The 23,433-nt window shown below is 49.2% G+C and overlaps 1 protein-coding gene across 1 annotated transcript; it reads right to left on the bottom strand.

Annotated features, from left to right (window-relative positions):
- Positions 1-1,468: 1,468 nt before the first annotated feature.
- Positions 1,469-19,041, bottom strand: ERBB3 (erb-b2 receptor tyrosine kinase 3). Its single transcript, XM_012753321.3, has 28 exons — positions 18,804-19,041; positions 15,196-15,347; positions 14,454-14,640; positions 13,664-13,789; positions 12,948-13,013; positions 12,676-12,794; positions 12,427-12,568; positions 11,949-12,062; positions 11,737-11,857; positions 10,455-10,528; positions 10,159-10,249; positions 9,692-9,897; positions 9,349-9,481; positions 9,061-9,151; positions 8,687-8,841; positions 8,256-8,309; positions 7,756-7,897; positions 6,702-6,821; positions 6,475-6,573; positions 6,055-6,240; positions 5,730-5,885; positions 5,103-5,178; positions 4,473-4,619; positions 4,274-4,371; positions 3,993-4,181; positions 3,780-3,851; positions 3,303-3,597; positions 1,469-3,120 (listed from the first exon to the last, which is right to left on the bottom strand). Exons 1-28 carry the CDS (start codon positions 18,883-18,885, stop codon positions 2,600-2,602), a joined length of 4,014 nt encoding a protein of 1,337 aa, XP_012608775.1. The 5' UTR covers positions 18,886-19,041; the 3' UTR covers positions 1,469-2,599.
- Between the last annotated feature and the right edge of the window lie 4,392 nt (positions 19,042-23,433).

The raw sequence follows: 23,433 nt of genomic DNA, 5'->3' as shown, positions 1-23,433 counted from the left end.
TCCTTCCGACCGCCAACCTCTGGCCGCCTTCGTGGTCGTATGAACTACAATTCCCAGCCTGCCTCTCGCGCCCCTACGCCAGGCCCAGGGGCCTTGCCCTCCCAGGGCCTCGCACTCCGGAGTCGCCGGGCACGCTGGGAAGGGTCAGGCTCCGGCGGGAAGGCGGAGCCGTTAGTGAGTCTGAGGGGACGCGTGGTCTCGCCCGGAAAAACCACTTCTACTGAGTGCGTTGAGCCAAAGCTTGTAATAGAAGAGGGCGGGCTCGAGGGAGAAGGGGCGGAGTTGCAGCGGGGAACTGGGTTTAGAGGCGGCACAGTAAGGTGGAGCAGGGTGGAGCCGAGGCGGGTGGGCAGTGTCTTCACTTAGGGTGGGGAGGCTGGGTTGGCCCTTCCTCGGATACCTGGCTCGACTTGCGGGACCGGCCCAGCCGGTCTAAACCTCTTCCAATGCTGGGAAAAGGCGAAGGGCAGAGCAGGTGTGGAAGAAGACCTAGGTGCTGGGAGCAGGGGCTTACTGGTTAGCCAGACTCTGAAGGGATTATCCCTTTTATTTATTGATTGATTTTTGAGACAAGAGTCTCGTTTGCCCAGGCTAGAGTGCCCTAGCGTCATCGTAGCTCACAGCAACGGCAAACTCCTAGGTTCAAGGGATCCTCCTGCCTCAACTTCTCAAGTAGCTGGGACTGCAGGCGAGCGCCACCACGCCCGGCTAATTTTTTCTATTTTTTTTTTTTTTTTAGTTGCCCAGGTAATTTCTATTTTTGGTAGAGATAGGGTCCTACTCTTGCTGAAGCGGGTCTCAAACTCCTAACCTAAAGCGATCCTTCCGCCTCAGCCTCCCAGAGTGCTAGGCTTACCGGCGTGAGCCACGTCCCGCCCGGCCGGGATTATCCCTTTAAAGGCCTCCCAATCTAGAGGACAGACTCCCAGTGAAGTAGGATGGCATTGTTGTTCCAACAGTGGGCTTGGATGACACCTAAGGGAAGTGTTAAGAATTGGGTGACTGTTTTCTTTTCTCCTGTGGGCCACATCTGACTGGATGATGACTCTCTTAAGAGAATGCGTTCAGGAAACATCTGTAGGTTTCAGTATTCCACCTCTAAAGGAGAAAGTGTGTCTATAGGGCTTTTTTTTTTTTAAATATTTTTTTACTTTTTAAATTTTATTTTCACCACACAGAACTTAGTTTCTCTAGCTATAGGGCTTTTTCTAACTTCACCAAACACGTACTTTTTTTGTGTTACTCTGCCAAGTTGGTTGCTCTGTAGATTCCTAGTAAAACCCTAAATGAAAAGGACTGTGCATTATGCTTGTTTTAAGGGAATACAAGTAAAAAATAGGGCTGGAGAAAGCTGGATGGTACCGAGTAGGACTTTAAAAAGACAGAGAAAGTTAACTATCCACTGCTGAGGAGCAGAGAAAGGGGGCAGTCTCTTATTTAACACACTAAATGTGTGTTTCAGACAGGAAGCTGGAAAAACTTTGGCATTTTTATTCAGACGTGTATAAAAACAAAACAAAAACTTCAATGATACAACATACATTTTCCTCTAGTTCTCCATCCCAGGGGACAGAGGTCTGAAGCTGGGTCTTCTTTCTGTCCCACCTGGAAGCTTCTCACTACTGGATGAGAATAGCTCCTAAAAGTGGATTTCGGGGACCCTTGTGGGTAAGGAGTGGAAATCATTTATAGTGGGTTTGGGTTATGGTTTACACAAAGATGTCCAGTTATTTTTCCTTCTGATACCCCCCCACCACTTCCTGAGATGAGGTCTGAGTATAGGACGAGGACGTGGTTGTTGGGGTTAGACTTGATTCAGTGCAAAAGTAAGAAAACAATGACCCTTATAAGGCTCTGACTTATATCAATTTTCCTTGATACCTTACAGTAGGAGACTTGCACTGGAATTAGGAAAATTTTGAATCCTGGACCTGGTGCTTAATTTACTTAATTTCTTTAAGGCTCAGTTTCTTTATTTGTAAATAGGATACTATATATCTCACAGAATTGTAAGGATCATAAAGGATTAAGTGAGATAATGTAGGTAAAGTTTAGCATGATGCTTAGCTCATAGTAAGTCCTCAATTAACAGTATTCCAAACCTCTTTCTGCATTCCATAAAATTTTAAGCTTCCCAGTCTTTCTAGGAGGTTAAGAATCAGAAGCCAAAATTTTATAATACTTTCCTCTGCCAGGTCTCCTCCCATTTCTGTTTCTGATGGGAAACAAAGGCATACTAAGAGCCTAGTCCCAACAAGTCAGAGCCTGAGAGAAAGGGACATGGAGAGTAATCCTTCATATCTCCTGGAGTCCCTGTCAGGAAGCTGAGGAATGGGATTGGGAAAGCACACGAAATAGGGAAAAACCTTCTCCTTTCCTGGGGTTAGGAAAGAGAAGAAAATGCACAGCTGGCTACATATCACAAGAATTTTTTGTCAAAGTGTTTAAAAGCCTCCAAATGTTGAATGGAATTGTCTAAGACTGGGAAAATAGGGCTGAGACCTGTGAGAGAGAGGGAGAGGGAATAGGGAGAAGAGGGGTACCCTCTAGAGGCACTAGCTGCCATCAAATGCTCCCTGAGTGCCTCAGGGAGCAGGGGTTATGTTCTCTGGGCATTAACCTTGGGGAAAAGCCTGCTATGCCAGTAATCAGGGTTATCAAAGGCGGAGTCAGTAGCTTCTAGGCTACGTAGAGTTTTAAGGCGGGCATAATGAACATGGGGGGCATGATGTCCAGGCCCCTGGAAAGCTCTCATTTCTTCATACCCTTGCTCAGCTGCTGGGCAGGCTGCCATTGCTGCATAATCCCCCCCAGGACCACCTCCACCACGTCGCCGATTCATATATTCATAGTCCTCATCTGGAGTTGTGCCAGCAGTGGGCATGATGGGCACAGGGTGGAGTGGGCAACTCTGTGTGCTGCCCAGAGAGGCACTGAGGTCTGATCCCACATCCATGTACTCATAACCCAGGTCCTCGAGGGAACTTGGTCTGGGGGGACGAGGTGGACTGTGCCTTCTCCGGTTCATGTATTCATACTCCTCATCTTCATCATCTTCAGTACCCAGGACCGAACTGAGACCCACTGAAGAAAGAGTGCCTTCTCGGGAGGAGGAAGTACCTAGGGGTTGAGAAGAGAGGCTAGGTATGTGGAGAACATGATGGTAATAGGCAGTGGGGGATGGGAGAAATTAGATAAAAATGAATAGGGAAACACATGATCAGAGAAGACAAAAGAATTAAGAGGAGCCCAGAGAAAGGATTAGAGGAAGAATTGAGGAAAGCCCTAGGAAGATCAGGCACCTTTGAGGTGTGTATCTGGCATGACATAACCGTTGACATCCTCTTCCTCTAACCCTGGTGGGGAGAGTGGGGTGACAGGAGTAAGCAGACTGTGGCGCTGGGAATGGTATGCGCTGTCTCCACGGGGCCGTGGGCTCCGACTCCGGCTCCTACACATTGACACCTTCTCGTGGAGCTCGGCCTCAGAGCCTGTCACATGGCCCTCTGATGACTCTGATGTCAGGCGTGCCCGTGGCATTGGATGCAGAGAGACTGGACGGGGACACCGTTCACTACCTCCACAAACTGCAGAATCCTAAAGGGGAAAATAAACAAAATAATACAAGGAGATTTACATAGAGACAAGGAAAGAAGGCGAATGGATAGTTCAATGCCTTTTTTGTAGGACACAGATTAAACCTTAAAGGTTTCTAATGCCTCCCACACTACCCCTATCATTCTGATCCTAAGACCCAGGATGCCAGCAACAGACCTTACCTGGCAAGCTTCCCCAAGATTACCCTGGTTCATGGGCATGTACCCAGATGATGGACTTAAAAGGCTCTGGCTCTAGGATGAAAAAAAATAAGGAAAAGGTTTAAGGGAGAACTCTACTCTTACCATGGGGGCTTTAAGTGGTTAATATAGGTATCTATAGGGTTCATGAGGGCTCACAGGGTGCAGAGAATTGGTAATTAGAAGGTGTCTTACCCCACGTGGTCGATTAAGTGTTCCAACTGGTAGGCTGAGGGCAGAGCCCAATGTGCTTGCCAGGTTGTCCTCCTCTGCTTCCAAGTCTAGGTCTAGGTCTAGTTCTGGTTCCAGCTCTACTTCCTCCAGTTCCTTGTTTGTCAGAGCAGAGGGCTCTCCCCCAGGTGCTATTCCAGATCCACTCTCTCTCTATAGGGGCAGATAATTGTTAGGGTGAATCCTAGTTCCAGCCAAGTCCCCCTTTCTCTAAATTTCCTTGACACCTCTTAGTCCCTACTTACCTTTATGACCAGATACCGGGGTGGGTCTCGGGCCATCCTGGTGAACTCATTGGCTAGTTCTTTAAAGGTTGGGCGAATGTTCTCATCAATCATCCAACCTAGGGGTAAAACGTAGGAGGTAGAGACATAAACGGGAATAGAGCCATAAGACAAGTAGGGAAGGAAGTCAGAAAATGGTTGGGGTCAGCAGGTAACTCACACTTGACCATCACCATGTAGACATCAATGGTACAGATCTGGGGCTGTGCCAACCGCTCCCCCTTCTCTAGCAGGTCTGGTACTTCAGCCAATCGCAGTCCTGCATAGGGCTCTGCCCCAAAGGTCATCAACTCCCAAACTGTCACACCTGATGACAGGAAGAAATGGACTAGTAGATGGTAAAATAGTAGACAGGGGCATGAAGTGAAGGGAAGGCAGAACCCGATTTATTTTTGCTCAGGCTCGAATGCAGAGGCACAATCATAGTTCACTGTAACCTTGAACTCCTGGGCTCAAGTGATCTTCCTGCCTCAGCCTCCCAAGTATCTAGGACTACAGGCATGAGCCACCATGCTTGTATAATATTTTTAAAATTTAAAATACTTTTTGTAGAGATGTGGTCTTGCTATGTTCAGACTGGTCTTGAACTCCTGACCTCAACCGATCCTTCTGCCTTGGCCTCCCAAAGTGCTCCCAATGCTGAGATTACAGGCGTGAGCTACTGCACCTGGCCAGAACCTGATTTGACACAAGGATCTGAAGTCCTTAGAGATTATAAGAGAGGGGGTCTCAAAAGGCAGTTGTGAAATTTGGTCCAGTGATGGTATAGAGGGCAATGAGATGCACTGACCATAGCTCCAGACGTCACTCTGGTGTGTGTATTTCCCAAAGTGAATACTCTCAAGGGCCATCCACTTAATTGGAGTCTGAGGATTAAAGATAAAGGTGTCACCAGTTGATTTCCACAAATTTTCTTAGCATTTCCAAGTCCCAAGTTATCTTATTCTTTTCTTTGTTGCTTGTTGCTCTCTGAACTTAAATCTCTGACATCTCTAGCTTTCTTTTTTTTTGAGACAGGGTATCACTCAGTCACCCCAGGTAGAATACAGTGGTGTCATCATAGGTCACAGCAACCTCAAATTCCTGAGCTCAAGCAATCCTCCTGTCTTAGCCTCCCAAGTAGCTGGGACTACAGGCACACACCATCATGCCTGGTTAATTTTTCTATTTTTATTAGAGAAGAGTTCTCAACCTTATTCAGGCTGGTCTTGAACTCCTGAGCTCAAGCAGCACTCCCACCCTGGCTTCCCAGAGTGCTAGGATTATAGGTGTGAGCCACCACACCCGGCCTTAGCTTTCTCTTCTTAAACTTACTATGAAGCATCTGCCCTGCCCCTGAAGGAGACCACTGACTGCTCCCTATCCCCATGCTTGACTCCACTCCCACCTCCTTACCCAGCACTTTGTGTTACCTCACCTTCGCCTCACTGTGTAGTAGCTGTTTATCATCCGGTGGCAGCAGATCAGCCACACCAAAATCTGCCACCTGAACCTGACTAGGTGACTTAAGTAGCACATTTCGGGCAGCCAGGTTCCTATGCACCATACCATGCTCCTCAAGGTAGTACATACCCTATAAGGGAAGAAAGTATTCCCAGGGTTGGGGGAACAGTCATTGAGATCTAGAATCCTCCCAAACCCTGAAGGCACCTCTCAGAACTTCAACCTTCTTCCCCCTTCTCTTCCTGTCCCCCTCTCCCCCCAGCAGTTCTTATTATAGGGCTCCTCTAGGCTCCTCTTACCTTTGCAATTTGTACTCCCCAGTTGAGCAGCAGCTGTGGCCCCAGTGCCCCCCGGTGTTGTCTCACATGATCCAGCAAGGAACCCAGAGGCAAGTATTGAGTGACAAGCTGCAGAGATGACCCTGGGCATAGTCCCAGTAACCGTACAATGTGGGCATGGTCTAGACTGCCAATGGCCAGCATATGCTAAGAGACACAAAAGGTGTTATCCAGGAAACAAACAGATTCACATACAGTCTGCACATGTACACCCAGACCAGGAATCCCCCGATGTTCAAGTACATCAACATGGCTAACATATTAACATACTAACATAATGGCTAACATATTAGCTGCTAACACAGGACCATGCTTCTACATGACTTTATCTAATACTGTCCTCTTTCCTAGTAGCATACAAAATCCTTTTCCTTCACTTACATCTGTCACAGCTTGAAAACTCTGCCGTCCACTCTTGTCCTCAATGACTTTAATGCAGACTGGAATCTTGATTGATTCACCCTCAGGGATCCACACTCCCTGGGAAGTTTAGGACAGGAGTCAGTCTAGCGTCATTCTCCCCAGGCAGGACAGCCCTTTGCTAAAATTTTTCTCCCCTTTGCCCTAGATCTTTCCCCACCTCTCCAGCCTTCCTGTGGATCACTCACTTTGTGCACAGTTCCAAAGACACCCGAGCCAAGCACTTTAAGCTTCCTCAGCTCTGTCTCTTTGAAGATTCTGGCCAAGACTTTGTTAGCCTTCTCACTGGGATCCAGAGGCTCTATGCTCTAAGGAGCAGATGGGAAGGAGGTATTCAGGAAAGCCCATTCTCACATCCCACTCCAACCCACTGCCCATAAGTAGATGCCAAACACAGTAGAGCCCAAAGGACAGGAAGAGAAATTATCTTTAGTCCTGGAAAACATTGTAGGCATATTGAGGAATAACAGACCCTGTGGAATTTTTTTTTTTTTTTTTTTTTTTTTTTTTTTTTTGAGACAGAGTCTTGTTCTGTTGCTGGGCTAGAGTGCTGTGGCATCAGCCTAGCTCACAGCAACCTCAAACTCCTGGGCTCAAGGGATCCTCCTGCAGCCTCCCAAGTAGCTGGGACTACAGGTGAGTGTCACCACGCACTGCTAATTTTTTCTATTTTTAGTAGAGACAGGGTCTCACTCTTGCTCAGACTGGTCTCAAACTTCTGACCTCATGTGATTGTCCTGCCTTGGCCTCCCAGAGTGCTAAGATTACAGGCGTGAGCCACTACACCAGCTTGATGGTGGCAATTGTTTGTGTTCATGAGATTAGGAATCCAGAGAGTTGGGTTTTCCTTTTGATGGGGGAGGGGGAAGGGGGTTCATCTGGAGAGAGTAATAGTATCACCACCTCGAGTGCCTTTTATACAGTGCTCTGTGCTTTTCAAAGCACTTTCACATACATTGTCCGCTTTTGCCCTTACAGCCATACAGAGGAATGATATTTCCTCTATTTAGATGTATAAACTTAGACACAGAAGTAACTTCTTCAAAGTCATGTAGCAAATTAATGGCAAAATCATGCCTCCCATTTCTCTGAGCAGTGTTCTTTCTAGCGAATCACACTATCTCCTTAAAGAAAGGAGTCAAATCTCGAGTGAAGGAGGAGGGGAGTGATGCTCATCACATCACTGACTTCTGGGTGCAGATGGCACAGGGTGCCTCTCAAAATTAAGCTCTAAGTACTCACCTCGCCTCGTTCCAAGTAGCGTCTCATAGCCCTTTTATTCTGAATCCGGCGCCCACGCCAATAGAGAAAAGTGCCACCCAGGATCAGGAAAATTGCTACCAATCCTACTACCACCGTCAAAGCCATTGTCAGATGGGTTTTGCTATGGAATATAGAGAAACCCAGTATTATCCTGGGTATATACCCCCCTTACAAATATCTACACCTGTGCCAAGGTATGGTGCAGATCTGGGACAAGAATTTAACTTACACACACACACACACACACATATCTCCTTGAGCACTGACTAACCTAAATGTAGACCACCCTTAGGCTATTACAAATTAATTTTAGGAAAGGAAGGCCAGAAGCCTGGATTCTTATGTTTCAAGTGATAATGGCCTATGTATACAAAAGGCCAGATTGAATAGAGACTCACTCTTCCCTGCAAGTAACCCCCCTCACCCTAGCTTCTCTCCCAAATATCCCCAGCTTCCAGAATCTCCAAGCCCCATTATACCTGATCAGCTCCAATGGTTGGCCTAAACAGTCTTGTAGCTCTGGTCCTTTACACCTAGAGAAGATAGTCAACACCTTAAATGGGAGCTTGAACAATAGAGGCTCCATTCCAATGGCCTCAACCTACAAAAGCTTTTCCAGAACCTACCATGGCATCCTATCCTGGAGCCCAAAACCTATCCCAAAACTTGGCATCTCCAGCTCACCAGCCCTCCCAGAGCCCCTTTTGTAATGAAACTCCTCTGAGCTGAGGTTATTTCAGGTTCCCAAAACTGTAGTGTAATTTTTTGCTGTTATTAAGTTTCCTCTTCTCTAATTCTTTACTACACAGCTGGGAGTGATCCTTAAATCACAGTCCCCCTCTTCTTTCTGCTCTCTTCACCTGCTCCTGCCCTTCAGTCTGACCCCTCTTCTCATCATTGTGTTACTGACCCTTGTGTGCAGTTCTCATGGCAGGGACGACATTCATTCTGAATATCCGGGTACTTGTAGATGGGGCCCTTGGCACCTAGGACTCCATTGGGACAGCTACTCACACAGTGGGGCCCATCTCGAAAATGGGCACATTGGGCGCAAGCATCAGAGCCCTGAGTAGAAGAAAGCAGGTCAGGAAGAATTGGATTCCAACGTCAATGCCATACCGCTCAGCAAAGTCCAACCCAGCCATTCAGGATCCTCCATCCATAATCCCTAGCATTATCTGGCCTCCCTATGCTGTCTCTGGGATTTGGCTTTATCATTCCTTAGATGCTCTAAGTGTTGCCCCTTGCCTATCTGCCTTAGCGATTATGGTGCTACTACTATACCGAGCCATTGCATGTGACAGTGCCTTCCATGAGTTGGCATTCCGAGTGGCAGGAGAAGCATTCAGCCTCATGGGCAAACTCACGAGGCTCCCTGCAGTGGGGGATAAAGGGAAGGGGGTCACTTTCAAGTCCTAACCATCATGCCCTGATTCCATGCCCACAGGTCTCCTACCTCATTCCCACCAAGGCATATGCAGAAAGCTGTCTAAAGGCTGTCAGGTGCCACCTGAACAGCTCCATCCCAGGGCCCCACCCCTGCCTGTTCTTGACTATGTCCCCTCACTGTACCCATTCAGAAAGTTGCAGTGGGTCACACAGACACCTCCTCGGCTGTAGTTCCGACAGGATAAGCACTGACCAGGGCCTGGGCCCCAGCATCCCCCAGAGGAGCACAGTGGGTCACACACTTTGCCTTCTGCCACTGGAAAGGAAGGGGTAGATTAGGAGAGGAGTCTGAGGATCCCTAACAAGCCCTCCCCTTAACTCTTCCTCATTATTTCTTCCAACCTAATACCCCCCTTCTCTGTAGTTCCATCCCCAAGCCTACTCCCTCTTCCAGGGTAGAATAATCCTTACGGCCTGTCCTGCCTGACTACCTGTTCTCACCAGCCAGTGGGCCCTTTCCCCTCACCACATTCTCTCCGGGGCCGATTATGCTTGATGTCTAGTCTCTCTTCTGAAGGCCCCCGAAGCAGCTTGGTCCAGTTCAAAGAATGGTGGTAGCAGAGCTGCCGATTGGCACTTATGTAGATACGCCCAGCACTAATTTCCTTCAGGGATCGGAGGCCCAGGGATGTTACATTCAAGTTCTTCATGATCAACAACGAGAAGCCCCGGCTGAGAGTAAGGAGACAGGATGAGAGGGGACACTACTAAGGGAAAATTATCCACGCAGTGGATTCATTTTATTCAACAAAAATTTGCCCTGAGCTGGTCAGACCCACCGAGAGGGATGCCTCTCCTTTTGCCTTTTCCCCATCAAACTCTCAGACCCTCTGGGCCTGCTGTATGAGTCAGTGCCTCGTATTTCATCCAAGAATGCCTAAAAAACAGGGTTCATTGCCTGGAGATGCCATCAGCTCCACACCCCTTACTCACTTGTAGAGGCTTCTGCCTCCAATGGTTGTCAGGTTGGAAAAAACACTGAAGTTGTGCATGTGGGGAGGCCAGGATTGGATGTTCAGGTAACCTGAGGGGTTGAAGACAGGCATGTCAGCAGGGAGTCTTCTCCCCTTCCTCTTTCTCAGCTTCTTCTGGCTCCTCCACTATAACTTGTTTTTGTTTTTCTTCCTTCCTTACAACTTGGGACATGATTTTCTCAAGTAGTTATACCACAGTTGATGCCAGTAGTTCACCTATTCCTCTCAGAAAGGGCAGCCTCTACTCCCACTTACCTGTGATCTCTCGTACTGTCTGGAAGACATTGAGCTTCTCAGGGTCCAGGGCAGGGATCTTGTGCCAAGGGTCTCTGGGGAGAACAATAAAAAGCAGTCAACAAGGTAGAGGTATAATAGGTATTAGCAATGAGCACACCTAGCCTCCAAACTTGGTTTTTAAATATCACTTTCCACTAAAAGGAAACAGGGTTCTTTGGAGACGCTGGGGCAGAAGAAATATAAAATGAGCATAGGGCATCGTGTACAAAAAAGTAAGAAAGTACTCAAAGAATGAGTACTCAAAGAATGAGTTTTGGGTATAGCCCAAAAAACACAGGCGCCAGTTTGAAGGGGCTCTCAATGACCAAATTAGGGACAAATAAACACCAAAATAAATAATGATTCAAAACGATTTTAAACCATTGAATAGGCTGGGCTTGGTGGCTCACACTCATAATCCCCACACTTTGGAAGGCTAAGGGGAGGGTTGCTTGAGTCCAGGACTTTCAGACCAGCCTGGGCAATTTAGTGAGACCCCTGTCTCTACAAAAAACTAAAAAATTGGCCGGGTGCGGTGGTTCACGCCTGTAATCCTAGCACTCTGGGAGTCCAAAGCAGGCGGATCGCTCAAACTCAGGAGTTCAGGCCGGGCGAGGTGCCTCACGCCTGTTATCCAAGCACTCTGGGAGACTAAGGCGGATTGCTCGAGGTCAGGAGTTCAAAACCAGCCTGAGCAAGAGCAAGACCCCATCTCTACTATAAATAGAAAGAAATTAATTGGACAACTAATATATATAGAAAAAATTAGCTGGCCATGGTGGCGCATGCCTGTAGTGCCAGCTACTAGGGAGGCTGAGGCAGTAGGATTGCTTGAGCCCAGGAGTTTGAGGTTGCTGTGAGCTAGGCTGATGCCATGGCACTCACTCTAGCCTGGGCAACCAAGTGAGACTCTGTCTCAAAAATAAAATTAAATTAAATTAAATTAAATTAAATTAAATAAATAAATAGATATAGGGAAGAACTTTTAGGAAGCTTTAAGAAGAAGGATGCACTGTTGTCCCTGTCCCTTGTTCCTTGGCAGGGTGATGTTGGATTGCTTAAGGATGTCCCTGAGGGAATTCAGGGACATCTTTAAGCAATGGATAGGAGGTTGAGTTAAGCATTCCCCTAGGTTCTTTGTAACCGATAAGACTTTATGACTTAGATTCCTAGCAGCTCCACATAGGAAGGTTTAGGAAGGAAATGAACTGTGAGGCATAGATGGGGTGGAGGACTAGGGAGGGAAGGCAGGATCTCTAACCCATTTAGGCCAGTGATAAGAAAGTCCAAGTTGCCCAGGATCTTGGTGCAGTTCACAAATCCATCGATGTTGCTTGAGTCCACGGTCTGGAAGCGGCTCCCAGAACCTGTCCCCTCACAGGCTGTAAACACAAAGGACACTCAGAGGGGGTGGTCTGAACAGTCTTAGAGAAAAGGATGTCTCTTTACAAGTTCTTACCATCTCCTACTCACCTTTGGGGCATAGCCCCCCACAAGGCTCACACATCTTGAGCCCATTTTTATCTACTTCCATTTTGTCGGGAGGACAGGCTCTGACACAGGAAGTCAGATCCACCACAAAGTTGTCTAGGAAACAGGAGGGTACCATTAGAGGTGAGGGAGGAACACTGCTAACTACCAATTGAACCTCCCCACCCCCGGGCCCTTCTCCCTCCTGCTCTGCACTGGGATTTGTCCCCACCTACCACCCTAGGTCCCTTAAGTGCTGTCCTGTACATTAGAAAGTCCCTTTGCTTTATGTTGCTACAAAGAATAGAAGTAAGGGCAATAGCTGGTAGTCATGGGGACGTAAGTGGGGGTACTCTCTGGGGGTGGTTAGATGATCATGACCAATTTGCCTTCTGAGCTCCCCACTTGATGCCTTTTGGCTCCCAAAATTTTGTTAGAATTCTGGATCCACTATTGTCAGTCTTTCCCCTCAGACACTTACGGGGACAGCTGGCTACACAAACTCCTCCATACTGATACTTGGTGTGGGGATTGGGTTCCAGCTGGAAAGTTAGCTTATTATAGACAAGAGGCAGTGGGCACCGGGGTACGCAGGCTCCACTGTCATTGAAGTGTCGGCAGGCCTGGGAACATAGGAGAGTCGTAAAATTCATGTTACATATGTACTCCTACCTCCTCCCCAAAGTTCCCACCCCTATTTCAAACCCAGGCAAATGGTAAGAGTACATACAAAGCAGTCTGTGTCCTGAGGGCCTGAGCAGCCCCCTGCACACTCATCATGGCAGCACTGGTTGGGGTTGGGCCCAAAGCAGTGACCATTACACTGAGGGGCACAGATGGTCTTGGTCACTGTGGAAGTAGAGAAAGCATGGCTGTCAGGGCTCTTAGGACTGTATTCTGAGGTCACTTCTCATCACTATCCCCAGGGTTGGCACAGGCTTGGGTAGGCAGGGATATGAAAGCATATGAGTTTAAAGTTTTTGGAGAAAAGTTCAAACCCACATGTCTGGCAGTCTTCTGGTCCGGGACCCCAGCATCGTCCCTTGCAGGCCTCATGACAGGGGGGACCTGGTTAGGAAGGAAGGCAACACAAAGGGCTGTCAGGGCTAGGACAGGTTTGCTTGAATCAACAGGGTATGATGTCAGCACACAAACACCTCAATCCCAAGAAGCAAAGAGCCAGGGCTATGTCCCTCCCTGCTCTTGGAGAGCAGGGCTGGGCTCAAGTAAACCTGTCAACAAAGGGTGGAGCCACGCCTCCACACCACCCACTGGGCAGCTGAAGGGGAGGGACTGGGGCAAATGCCAAGCTCAGCCTCAATCCCAACCCAGGAACTTGGTTTCTCCTTGGCAAACTGAACCCAGCAGGAAGATATGTGTGTGAATGGCCAGGGAGCAACAGATTATGTTCAAGAGTAGGTGGGTTCCAAGGAGAAGGGAGTAGATTGTGATGGAAAGAGTAATGGCTGCAGAGTTGAAAGATCTGGATTCCCTGTTTAGTACTGAGAGTTCTTTTTGTGCCTATTCTTGATATACCTCCTCTGTGGTTTGGGTTCCAGGGCAACTGGCCTGGTCCCTCCTGGCAGGCTCTTGGGTCTAGGGCCTGAAGTGTTTGTTCAGTGGAGAGATGGGTTCAGAGCAGGGATGTAACGACGATGGGAAAGGAATCACTCTAGTTTGGTGGGGCAGAGGGGGCAGTCTTTATCATGGCCACTCACAGCTTCTGCCATTGTCTTTCACCACTATCTCAGCGTCTCGGTCCCTCACGATGTCCCTCCAGTCAATTGTGTCCATGTGACAAAGTTTATCATTCTTCTCAATATAAACGCCCCCTGACAGAATCTCTGAGGTAAGGAAAAGAAGTGACAAAGTCAAGGGCTATGGCAGAACTCTACCTTCCCACCAATCCAAAAGACATCCGAGACTTGGCAGCATAGGAAACGGGGCAGACACATATGTCCAATTAAATTCCAGCTGCAGAGAAGGCTCGCCTTATAAGAGGAGTCAGGCCAAAAGAAACTCCTGCCTCTTCAGACACCTGTCCAGATCCGGTTTAGCCAGTGGGGGAAGGGAAAGGAAAAAAGGAGAACATCTCTGACTCAACACCCGCCCCCCCCCCAGCCCTACCTGTGTGTTTTCTAACTGACTGGGACAGGGAGAAGTAGCAGGTGGCCAGGTGGTATTTAACCCCTATGTGCCTCTGCCTCTGCCCTGTGGGAGTTTGGGAGGGAGAAAGGTAGGATTCCCAGGGAAGGAAGGACATCAAGGGACACTGTACTTTGAAGTTAGAGAAATGTGTAACAGATCAGCTCCAACTCTAGCCCCAATGGGACAGAGGACCCTCTCCCTGGAGCAGATACCCTCAGTTCCTCATCGGGGGCCCTCTACTGTTAAGGGAGTGGGCACCTTGGAAGGGGCACTTAGGGTGAACAGTCTTGGGTTATCATCAGGGAGGTGCCAGTCAATAGGGTGGCTGAGGGGCAAGGCCAGGAGTCATCAGGAACTGACCGGTGAGCTGAGTAAAGCGGAGCTGGCGCAGAGCGTGGCTGGAGTTGGTGTTATAGTTCAACATGACAAAGATGGCAAACTTCCCATCATAGACCTGTGTGCCCCGCACCACTCGGAGGTTGGGCAGTGGTAGTGTAGAAAATTCATTCATGGCCACGAGGATGTAGCCTGTCACTTCTCGGATCCACTGTGATAGAGCAGATTGTGTCAATGAGAGGCATGACAGGGCAAAAAGTCTCAGTCCCCTCTACCTCCTTCAGGCATTCTGGAATCCTTAACTCTTTCAAGTCTTTCTAATTCCTGTTTTGCAGTAGGAAGTAGACTGTGTCACACAAACCTGTCACTTCCAGCAGAGAAGATAGAAAGCAGAAATCATAAAGGCATTCTAGTTTCCTACTTTTTCTTCTCAAAGCTCCTCATGCCAGGAGGGTCCTGGCTTAGTTCCTTCCTCATCTCTCTAGGTGCCTCCCAGTCCTCAGGTGTGTCTTTGTATTAGTCCCTGCTTCCTTTGCACCATCACAGAACACACCTACCCCTGCCCCTGCCCCCCTATATATCCCTGGCTAAACAGCATAGGTCCCCGGTTCCACTCATTGTCTGCATAAACATAGGTTTGAATCTTAGGAGCTATTGAGTCCTAGGAATGCTGAACTCCAGCAGAGGGTAGCCCTGAGAAAGGGAAGGAGGCTTCTATGGGGAGAATAAAGAGCAACAGGTCAAGGAAGGAGACCGGCACTCAAACCTGCAGGAAGGAGAGGTCGGCATTGTGTCCTGTGAGCACAATCTCCAGGTTCCCCATCACCACCTCACACCTCTCGTAGAGCTTGTACAGAGTCTGGTATTGGTTCTCAGCATCGCCAGTCACACTCAGCCCATTCAAAGTCCCAGGACACACTGTTCAAAATGGAGGGAAGAGTGGCAGAGGGCTGGATGCAAGGTCTCAGCCCCATTTGCCATCCCCCAAGACCAGCCCCTTGGTTGCCCTCTTCCAGTAACATTCAACAGGATCAGAAGGCATTTGCTCCAACCCTACCCACCAGGGACAGATAGGCCCATAATGGCCTGAGAGCCTCCTCTCTTCTTAGAATCCCCTCACCATACCCTGAACGCGAAGGTGAAAGGGTTTCCTTTTTCTTCCAGGGACCCTCTGTGCCTCTTTCAGGTACTGCTTTGGGTACTAAGGGGTTAATCAAGGAAGATGGAAATTTTTTTTTCCCTCTCTAGAAAGGAGAAGTTAGGAAAGGACCACAACTTTGATTACCCTGTTCTCCCCCTCCAACCAGGGCACTGACTTCTTTACCCTCATCCTGCCTCTCTCACTAGGTCCTGGAATAAACATCTCTTTGGGGCTAGCACACAGCCCCTATTGTGTCTACTGAGGGTGGGATGGGGCAGAGGGTGGGGGCAGTGCCTGGGGCCACAGTCCAGCCCACAATGAGGCAATTCTATCCAGGAGGAGGGGGCTGCCCCACCCTGTCCCCAGACACCCTGTCCTTAGCAGCACCCCCCCTCCACCCTCAAGCCTTGGGCTCAGACTAAGTGACCTCACTAGAGGGGGGAGCTCTGGTGGTGGTTGGGGGTGTCAATGGGAGCTTTGTCTTTAAAGGTGGAAGATAAGGAGCTGGCTGCCTCCCCCCTTCCTAAACTCTGGGGCTTTCCTTCTCATTCCCTTCCCCTAGCCCAGGCACTCCAGCTCCCTTAGCATCACTTTCTAACCCCAGAGTATTTTTCAGCAAATACAGAGTAGCCTAGAAGGAAACAGTAGCACACTCCCCACTCTGAGCCTTCCATGTGATTTCATTGTTAGAAGAGATTCATTAAAAAGACTTCCAACATGGCAATCCTTACCCACACTAGGGGAGAGTCTAGACCAGAGGCACATGAGGCATGTCAAGTATTGGGAGTTCACTTTTCTTTGTAAATGTGGAGGGCAATAGGCTGTGGGAAATCCTGAACCCCACCCCAGTCTCTCTCCTCTGGCTCAGTGACAGACTGTATGGGGGGAGGGGAACGTGGGGGGAAGTAGGGGGTAGATACCACCTTTTCCAACCACCCTTCCCTGAGGCAGGTCAGTGGGAGGCAGGAGTGGGAATGGAGGGAGGGAGATGATGAGGCCCCAACTCCTCCTACTAGATACACCCCTAGTCTGACCACTTGATCTTTGAGTGTTCCACTTCCCTATCACTCCCAATGAAGGGAAGGGGTTGGCTAGTTTCAGCAAAGAGGGGTAAATAGGTCAGGAGCTCCTAGGAACCTGGGAACTCCAGTGTCCTTGGGCTGAAATGAAAGAGACTAGGAAGGTTCATTATTTCTGGAACAGCCCCACCCAATCCCCCTCCTGGCAGGACATCCCCTTTTCCAACTTAAGGCGCCAATCCTTTTCCCCACATAAGGGAGGAGCTAAGATTTCTGCACAAGGAAGCGGGGTGTGTGTGTGAGTGCACGTACACATATATACAACATACACATGAACATGTACACATCTCCTTTGCTGGCCCAAAAATCTATATTGATCTGTCCTTGGGTCTCCTTACAGGAAGTAGTTCAGGTGGCCCATCCATCCCACCTGCCCATAAGTATTTGTGCAGACTTTGTGTCTGTGCTTGGAAGAATACAGTGTTGGAGGTCCCACTTCCCTGCCACCTTGAGGGTAAAGTCCATATTATACAGGCAGGGGGCAAAGGGCCTGGGTGGGGAAAGAAATAAGCACACCTCTGGGGAGGAACCAGTCAGTTTGGGGAGCAGGGTGGGGGAGGGGAATTATAAAAATCCCCGCTGTACCCAGGGAGCAGGGGCACAGGCAGGGGCAATGTCACAGGCCCTCCTTTGGTAGAGAGCACTGAGGCTGGGACAGAGCAAGAATCTCCAGCCCTCCTCAACCAGAGGCCTCCCCTCCAACATCCCCCACCCCCATCACAGCCGGGACAAAGGGGCTATAGAAGGACTGAGACAGGGCCGGATGCCCAGAGGCTGCAGGATCCAGATAAAGGGTAAAGAGACCCAACCATGCCTGCCTCCTGCCTCCTCCAGTGAGGGTGGCCAGAATCTGGGATTCCCAGGTTCCTGGTTGAAGATTCCAGGGGTCTGGATGGGACAGTTACACAGCCACTCCACTGGTCCCTCCCACTGCAGTCAGTCCCCAGACCACCCCCCTCCACCAGCTGGGAGTGTTCACATCTCCAAGATCTCAGGGTCTAAATTTAGGCCCAGCAACTGTGGGGGAAGCACAGGTGGTTTCTCCCACTCCTACCCTGGGGAAGGGGCCCTGGCTGTGCCAAACCCCAAACTGAGATCTGGGGGGATGGGAGGCGTTCAACAGGTCTTCAATTCCAGAAACACCAGCACCAGTCAGGTGTCCATAGTCCCAGAGACACCCCAAAGGAGTGGACACAGATAGCATGAGAGTGTGAGGAGGATTAGAGAAGACCAATCCAGGACTCTGTCTAGAGTCCTAGAGACAGTGTGAGACAATAAACAGAATAGGAGCAGTGGGTAGAAGCTGGGCCTAGAAGAACTTTTCAGGAAAGGGGGCTCAGAAGGTAGCCCAAGTGCCTTCTTAGCCCTCAGGTTGGGGAGAGAAAAGAAAAGGCTGTAAGTCCATGCCTTAATAGCTCCTGGCGCAGGGGCTTGTGTATAGTAGATGCTCAATAAATATTAGTTGAATTGACCTGGGTCTTGGCAAAGGGAGGTTGGTCAAGTTTGGGACAGACCAGCTCTATTATTTGGAGGGAAATCGGGCAGCCAACCTCTGCTGGGCCTCTCGCCCTGATGTCACCTGGACTTGGCCCTCTGGTTAATCTCAGCCCTCCCCAGGGCAGGCTCACTCACGGAAGAGGAGGTGCCACTCCTGTTTTTCCAACTGCAGAAAACAACAACCCCCTCCAACCCTTGCGTAGCCCCGCCCTGTCGGCAAAACAACCAAACTCGGGGTTGCAGAAATCAGGTGCCGGGTGGGGGTTAGGGGGCTGGCGAGCAAACAGAGGCCCTTCCGCAAAGATCCCCACCTCCAACCATCTCCTCCTGTTTACAGAACGAAGGTCCCCGCTTCGCTCCCTGCAGGGCCCCTCAGAAGTGTGAACTACTCGTTGCGGCATCAGCCTCATCAGGGGAGACCAATTAGAGGGTCGGCGACGCGCTGGGGAAGGGGGCGTCCAGAAATACCGTGTCTACCCGGACAACGCCAAGAACTCAGGCCCGACCACCCCGACCTCAGGTGGCCGCAGAGGACCCGGGGTCAACACCCCCACCCCCACACCGCCTGAGCCCCTGCCCCTGCCCCTGCCCTCAGGGACTGCGCGCACTCGTCGGGCTCCCAGGTTGCGAGCCCGCCGGTGCTCCAGAGCCGCTTACCTGCCTGCGAGTTGCCCACCTCGGAGCCCCGGGCCAGGCTGAGAAGTAAGCCCAGCACCTGCAGAGCCCCGTTCCCCCTCATGACTTCAGAGGTGGGTGAAGGGAGCCCAGCCGTGTCCGGCCCGGGGACCCCTGGACTAGGACATCGAAGCGAGAGCCACCTGAGCCGCCAGCGAATTGGTGGCGGCGGCGGCGCCGGAGGTTGCAAACTGCAACCGGAGCCGGAGCCGGAGTCCGGGGCGGGATGGCAGGGGAGGGGTGTAGGTCTGTGAGAGAAGGAGGGAGGGAACGCAGGGGGAAGGGGGTGAGTCACGGCCGCGCCCCCTCCCGCGGAGGCTGGAGTAGGGATTGCTGCAGCCTCGGACTGCCCGCCCCGAGCGCGCGCCACGCCCCACGGCCCCGCAACTTGGCCAAGCAGATCCAGGATGGGTCTTGCCCTAATTTTTCCTCAGGAGCTGCGCTAAAGGGACATCAAGATTCCAAAAGCGCCTAAATCCAGGGAAAGGTAATGAATGAGGGTGGGGAGGGCGCTCCAAAGCCCGGCCCCCTAGAAGTTGGCCTCGCCCATTAACCAAATCACTCAACTCCCCTAGCCGGTTGGTTCACTTGGGGGGATTTGCTCTCAGAATGTGAATATTTCTGTGTATTTTTGAGAGGGAGGGTGTTTTTTGCCTCATGTTCAGGCCACCTCAGTTTTCCCGGGACTTGAAACCTCATAACTCGTCCACCCTGCCCAGGAACCCGAGCCCCGGAGGCCGCGTGAAATTGCACTGTCTCCGGCCGCTTCCTCCTCCAGACCCGGCGCCGGCCCAGCCTCTCCGGGGGATTTGGATGGGGGGGTGGGGGTTGGTTTCCAGCCTGGGAACAGACCCCGGAGCCCGCCTTTCCACTTCTACCCCGGGAGGGGCTCCCGCACCTGTCGCCGTCCCCTCTGCTGCCCCCCACAGCCGCCTGGGAGAACAGCTGCCTTCCCTTCCACACTGGAGCCTGACCGCGCCGTCCAGGCGGCCGCAGTTCCCGCGGCTCTTCTGGGGGCCCAGATGGGCACACGGTCCCCACCACAGGCGCCCACACCGTCCTGGGTGCCAAGTCCAGGCTCGCGCTGGAGAGCAGGAGGAGGGGTGGGCAGGAAGGGGGACGCGAAGAGGACACTAGAGACGAATGGCACGGGCCCCGGAGACCTCCCGCACCAGCCCGGGCGATCCCAGCCAGAAGGTCGGGCGCTGCTAAAGCCCCGCTAGGCCCGGGACGGATCCGGCCAGCGCCCTCTGGTCCCCAACCTGTGGCAGTGAAGTCCCACTTGGCGTTAATTTCAAATCCTTAAAATTGGCATTCCACATCTCGCCGGGAGAGCCTAATTATTTTCCCCAGAACTTCAAGCCTGAAGACTTAGAGAACAATTACGCCTTGAAAAAAAAAATTTCGCTCCTAGCCAAGACAATTGGCTAAATTCTTTTAACCTGCTCTCTATTGACATGCAACCTAGAGGGCCCATTCTCTGCTTGATAATTCAGTTCCTGTTTCGCCCTCCTTGGGGAGGTTGAGTTGCCCAGACCACAGGCCCTAACAGTTATAATAGTGATAGCAACAGCAAAACGGCTAACATGTACAGGTACATCCATATACCATTTCGTTTTCAAAGCATTTCCTCAAATTTAATGTCTTAGAGAATGTGTCACTTAACATAAAAATTATGTGAGCTAGGCAACATCACTCTCCATTTTACAGAACTGGAAACCTGTGACTTCTCCAAGGTCATCCACCTGGTGACTGTAGTCCAGGTGATCAGGTGACCAGGAGGAGCACTCAGGTTTGATTTCTTATGTTTTACTGAGAGTGAAGCTTCATCTGCTCAGAATCAAATGCCCATCAGATAACACAGCTAAAACACTAAGGATCTCCACTCCTACCTACTCTCCCCCAGATTAAAGAGTCTTTCATTTTATTACGCCCCCATCTCAACCTACTGTTCAGGGCTTTGGTTTTTGAAGGAGAAAACGCTCCTTGGTTTCCTTGTTTATAAACAGTTGTATATACTTATAAGATTGTTGTTTAGGGGAATTCTCTGAACCATTATTTGTTAGAGTGCTGCCCCACTGTAAAGAAAAAAAAAGATTGTTGTTTGGACTTAATGAGAAAAGGCAGGTAGAGCTAGCTCTAAATTACTGTGTTGTGCTCAACCTTTAAGAAGCATTCGAGGAATGCCAGCTGTATCTATTTCCTTTATCCCCAACTCCACCTTTACCCTCTCAACTAGATCCCAAGATGTGTCTGCTGTTATCTATTCATTCTTCAACACTTAGAGAAACATCATACTATCTCCCAGGATATATACAGTGGTTAAAACTTCATGTAACTGACCATCTTTGTTGGGTGCTGCCCTGATTAAATAAATGAAAGAAGGGAGGCCTATTTATGAATGCTCTGCAGTTTTCTGGCATCCCTTTATTTTTCCTTACTCTTAGCTGATGACTTTGGTTCTTATTTAATTGTGAAAATAAAAGTGGTCAAACAAAATATCCTTGGCCGGGCGCAGTGGCTCACGCCTGTAATTCTAGCACTCTGGGAGACCAAGGCAGGTGGATCACTCAAAGTCAGGAGTTCAAAACCAGCCTGAGCAAGAGCGAGACCCCGTCTCTACTAAAAATAGAAATTAATTGGCCAACTAAAAATATATTTAAAAAATTAGCCAGGCATGGTTGTGCATACCTGTAGCCCCAGCTACTTGGGAGGCTGAGGCAGGATTGCCTTGAGCCCAGGAGTTTGAGGTTGCTGTGAGCTAGGCTGACACCATGGCACTCTAGCCAGGGCAGCAGAGTGAGACTTTGTCTCAAAAAGAAAAGAGAAAAAAGAAAAAACATCCTTATCTTCCTACCACTAATCTGGCCAATTTACTTGCACCCTCATCTATACATTTTTTGGGTTTTTTTTCTCCTTTTATTTATATATTTTTTTGAGATGGAGTCTTGCTCTGTCACCTGTGCTACAGTGCCGTGGCATCAGTTTAGCTCACAGCAACCTCAAACTCCTGGGCTCAAGCTATTCTCCTGCCGATTCTCCTGCCACAGCCTCCCCAGTAGCTGAGACTATAGGCGTGGCCACCATGCCTAGCTAATTTTTCTATTTTTAGTAGAGATGGGGTCTTGCTCTTGCTCAGGCTGCTCTCAAACTCCTGACCTTAAGTGATCCTCCTGCCTCAGCCTCCTGAGTAGCTGAGATGACAAGCACTAGCCACTGCCCAGTTCTTCTATATACTCTCACTTCCATCTTGTTACAATGAATTGTCCTTGCTTCTATTTAAAGCCAACTGTCACTCCTCCATTCCTATCTCCACCCTCACCCCAACATTCCAGTTCTTCACTGAACATTCCAGTTCTACACCAGAGACCATTCCTTCCTGCCTACCTAAGGATTGTTTTTCCTGCAGTATCCCCTTTCTCTTGTATTATCAGTGTTTTTCTCTCTACTGGATCATTTGCATTAGCATACAAACATGCTATAATATCATCCATCTTTCTTTCTTTCTTTTTTCTTTCTGTCTTCCTTTTTTTGAGACAGGGTCTCCTTAGGATCTCCTCCTTATATCATCCACATTGGTCTCAAACTCAATGATCCTCCTGACTCAGCCTACCAAGTAGCTGAGATTGCAGGTGCAAACACACTGGCTCTTCCATCTTAAAAAGCAAAACAAAACAAACTTTCCTTGACCCCATGGCCTTCTAGTCTCTTGCTCCTAACTGCTGTAAGGTGTTGTATTATGTAGATCCTTATACTTTATTTGTTTATTACCCTAGTGACAACCCCTTAGATTGCCTCCAACTTCCTGCTGCCACAAGCAATGGTGTAATTAATGTCCTTGTACATGCCTTCTTTGGTTCTACGAAAATTTCTTGTGCATATTGACCTCCACACTCTCTGGAATGACTGCACTCACTAGTCTACATTCCCACCACCAATGGTGAGATTTCTACATCCTAATTTCCCTGCCAATACTTGACATTGTTCAAGTTTCTAATTTTTCAATTTGCAATGGGTTTAAAATGATATCTTGTTGCAATTTTAATTATTAATATATTTGCACATCTCAAATTTTTTCTTACTTTTGGTTTTTGTCTTTTATGAATTGCCTATTATATCTTCCCAATGTTTTATCATTAACTCTGTCAATAATATTGTGCATTAAACAGAAATTCTTAATTTTTCTATAATCTAATCAATTTTATTTCTTGTATCTTGTGATTTTTTTTTTTTTTTTTTTGAGACAGAGTCTCGCTTTGTGGCCCAGGCTAGAGTGAGTGCTGTCGTGTCAGCCTAGCTCACAGCAACCTCAAACTCCTGGGCTCAAGCGATCCTACTGCCTCAGCCTCCCAAGTAGCTGGGACTACAGGCATACACCACCATGCCCGGCTAATTTTTTTTCTCTATATATTAGTTGGCCAATTAATTTCTATTTATATAGGGGTCTTGCTCAGGCTGGTTTCGAACTCCTGACCTCAAGCAATCTGCCCACCTCGGCCTCCCAGAGTGCTTCTTGTGATTTTTTTTCAGCAAAAATATCACATTTTCATTTCTTTCTTTTTCTAAAACAGATACTTTAGATCGCTTAAAGGCTGGCCCCTCCATTGGGGGC

This window comes from Microcebus murinus, chromosome 10 (assembly GCF_040939455.1).
Source record: "Microcebus murinus isolate Inina chromosome 10, M.murinus_Inina_mat1.0, whole genome shotgun sequence".
Taxonomy (NCBI): Eukaryota; Metazoa; Chordata; class Mammalia; order Primates; family Cheirogaleidae; genus Microcebus; species Microcebus murinus.
The sequence above is the reverse complement of the archived record's forward strand: the minus strand, read 5'-3'. Positions and strand labels throughout refer to the sequence as shown.

Excerpts from the sequence above, each read along its gene's own strand:
- ERBB3 (XM_012753321.3), bottom strand. The coding sequence starts at position 18,885 with ATGAGGGGGAACGGGGCTCTGCAGGTGCTGGGCTTACTTCTCAGCCTG. Across the intron at positions 6,822-7,755 it reads GCTACTTGGAACGAGGCGAG|AGCATAGAGCCTCTGGATCC; the intron begins GTGAGTACTTAG and ends TCTGCTCCTTAG. Across the intron at positions 3,598-3,779 it reads ATCTTGGGGAAGCTTGCCAG|GATTCTGCAGTTTGTGGAGG; the intron begins GTAAGGTCTGTT and ends TTTCCCCTTTAG.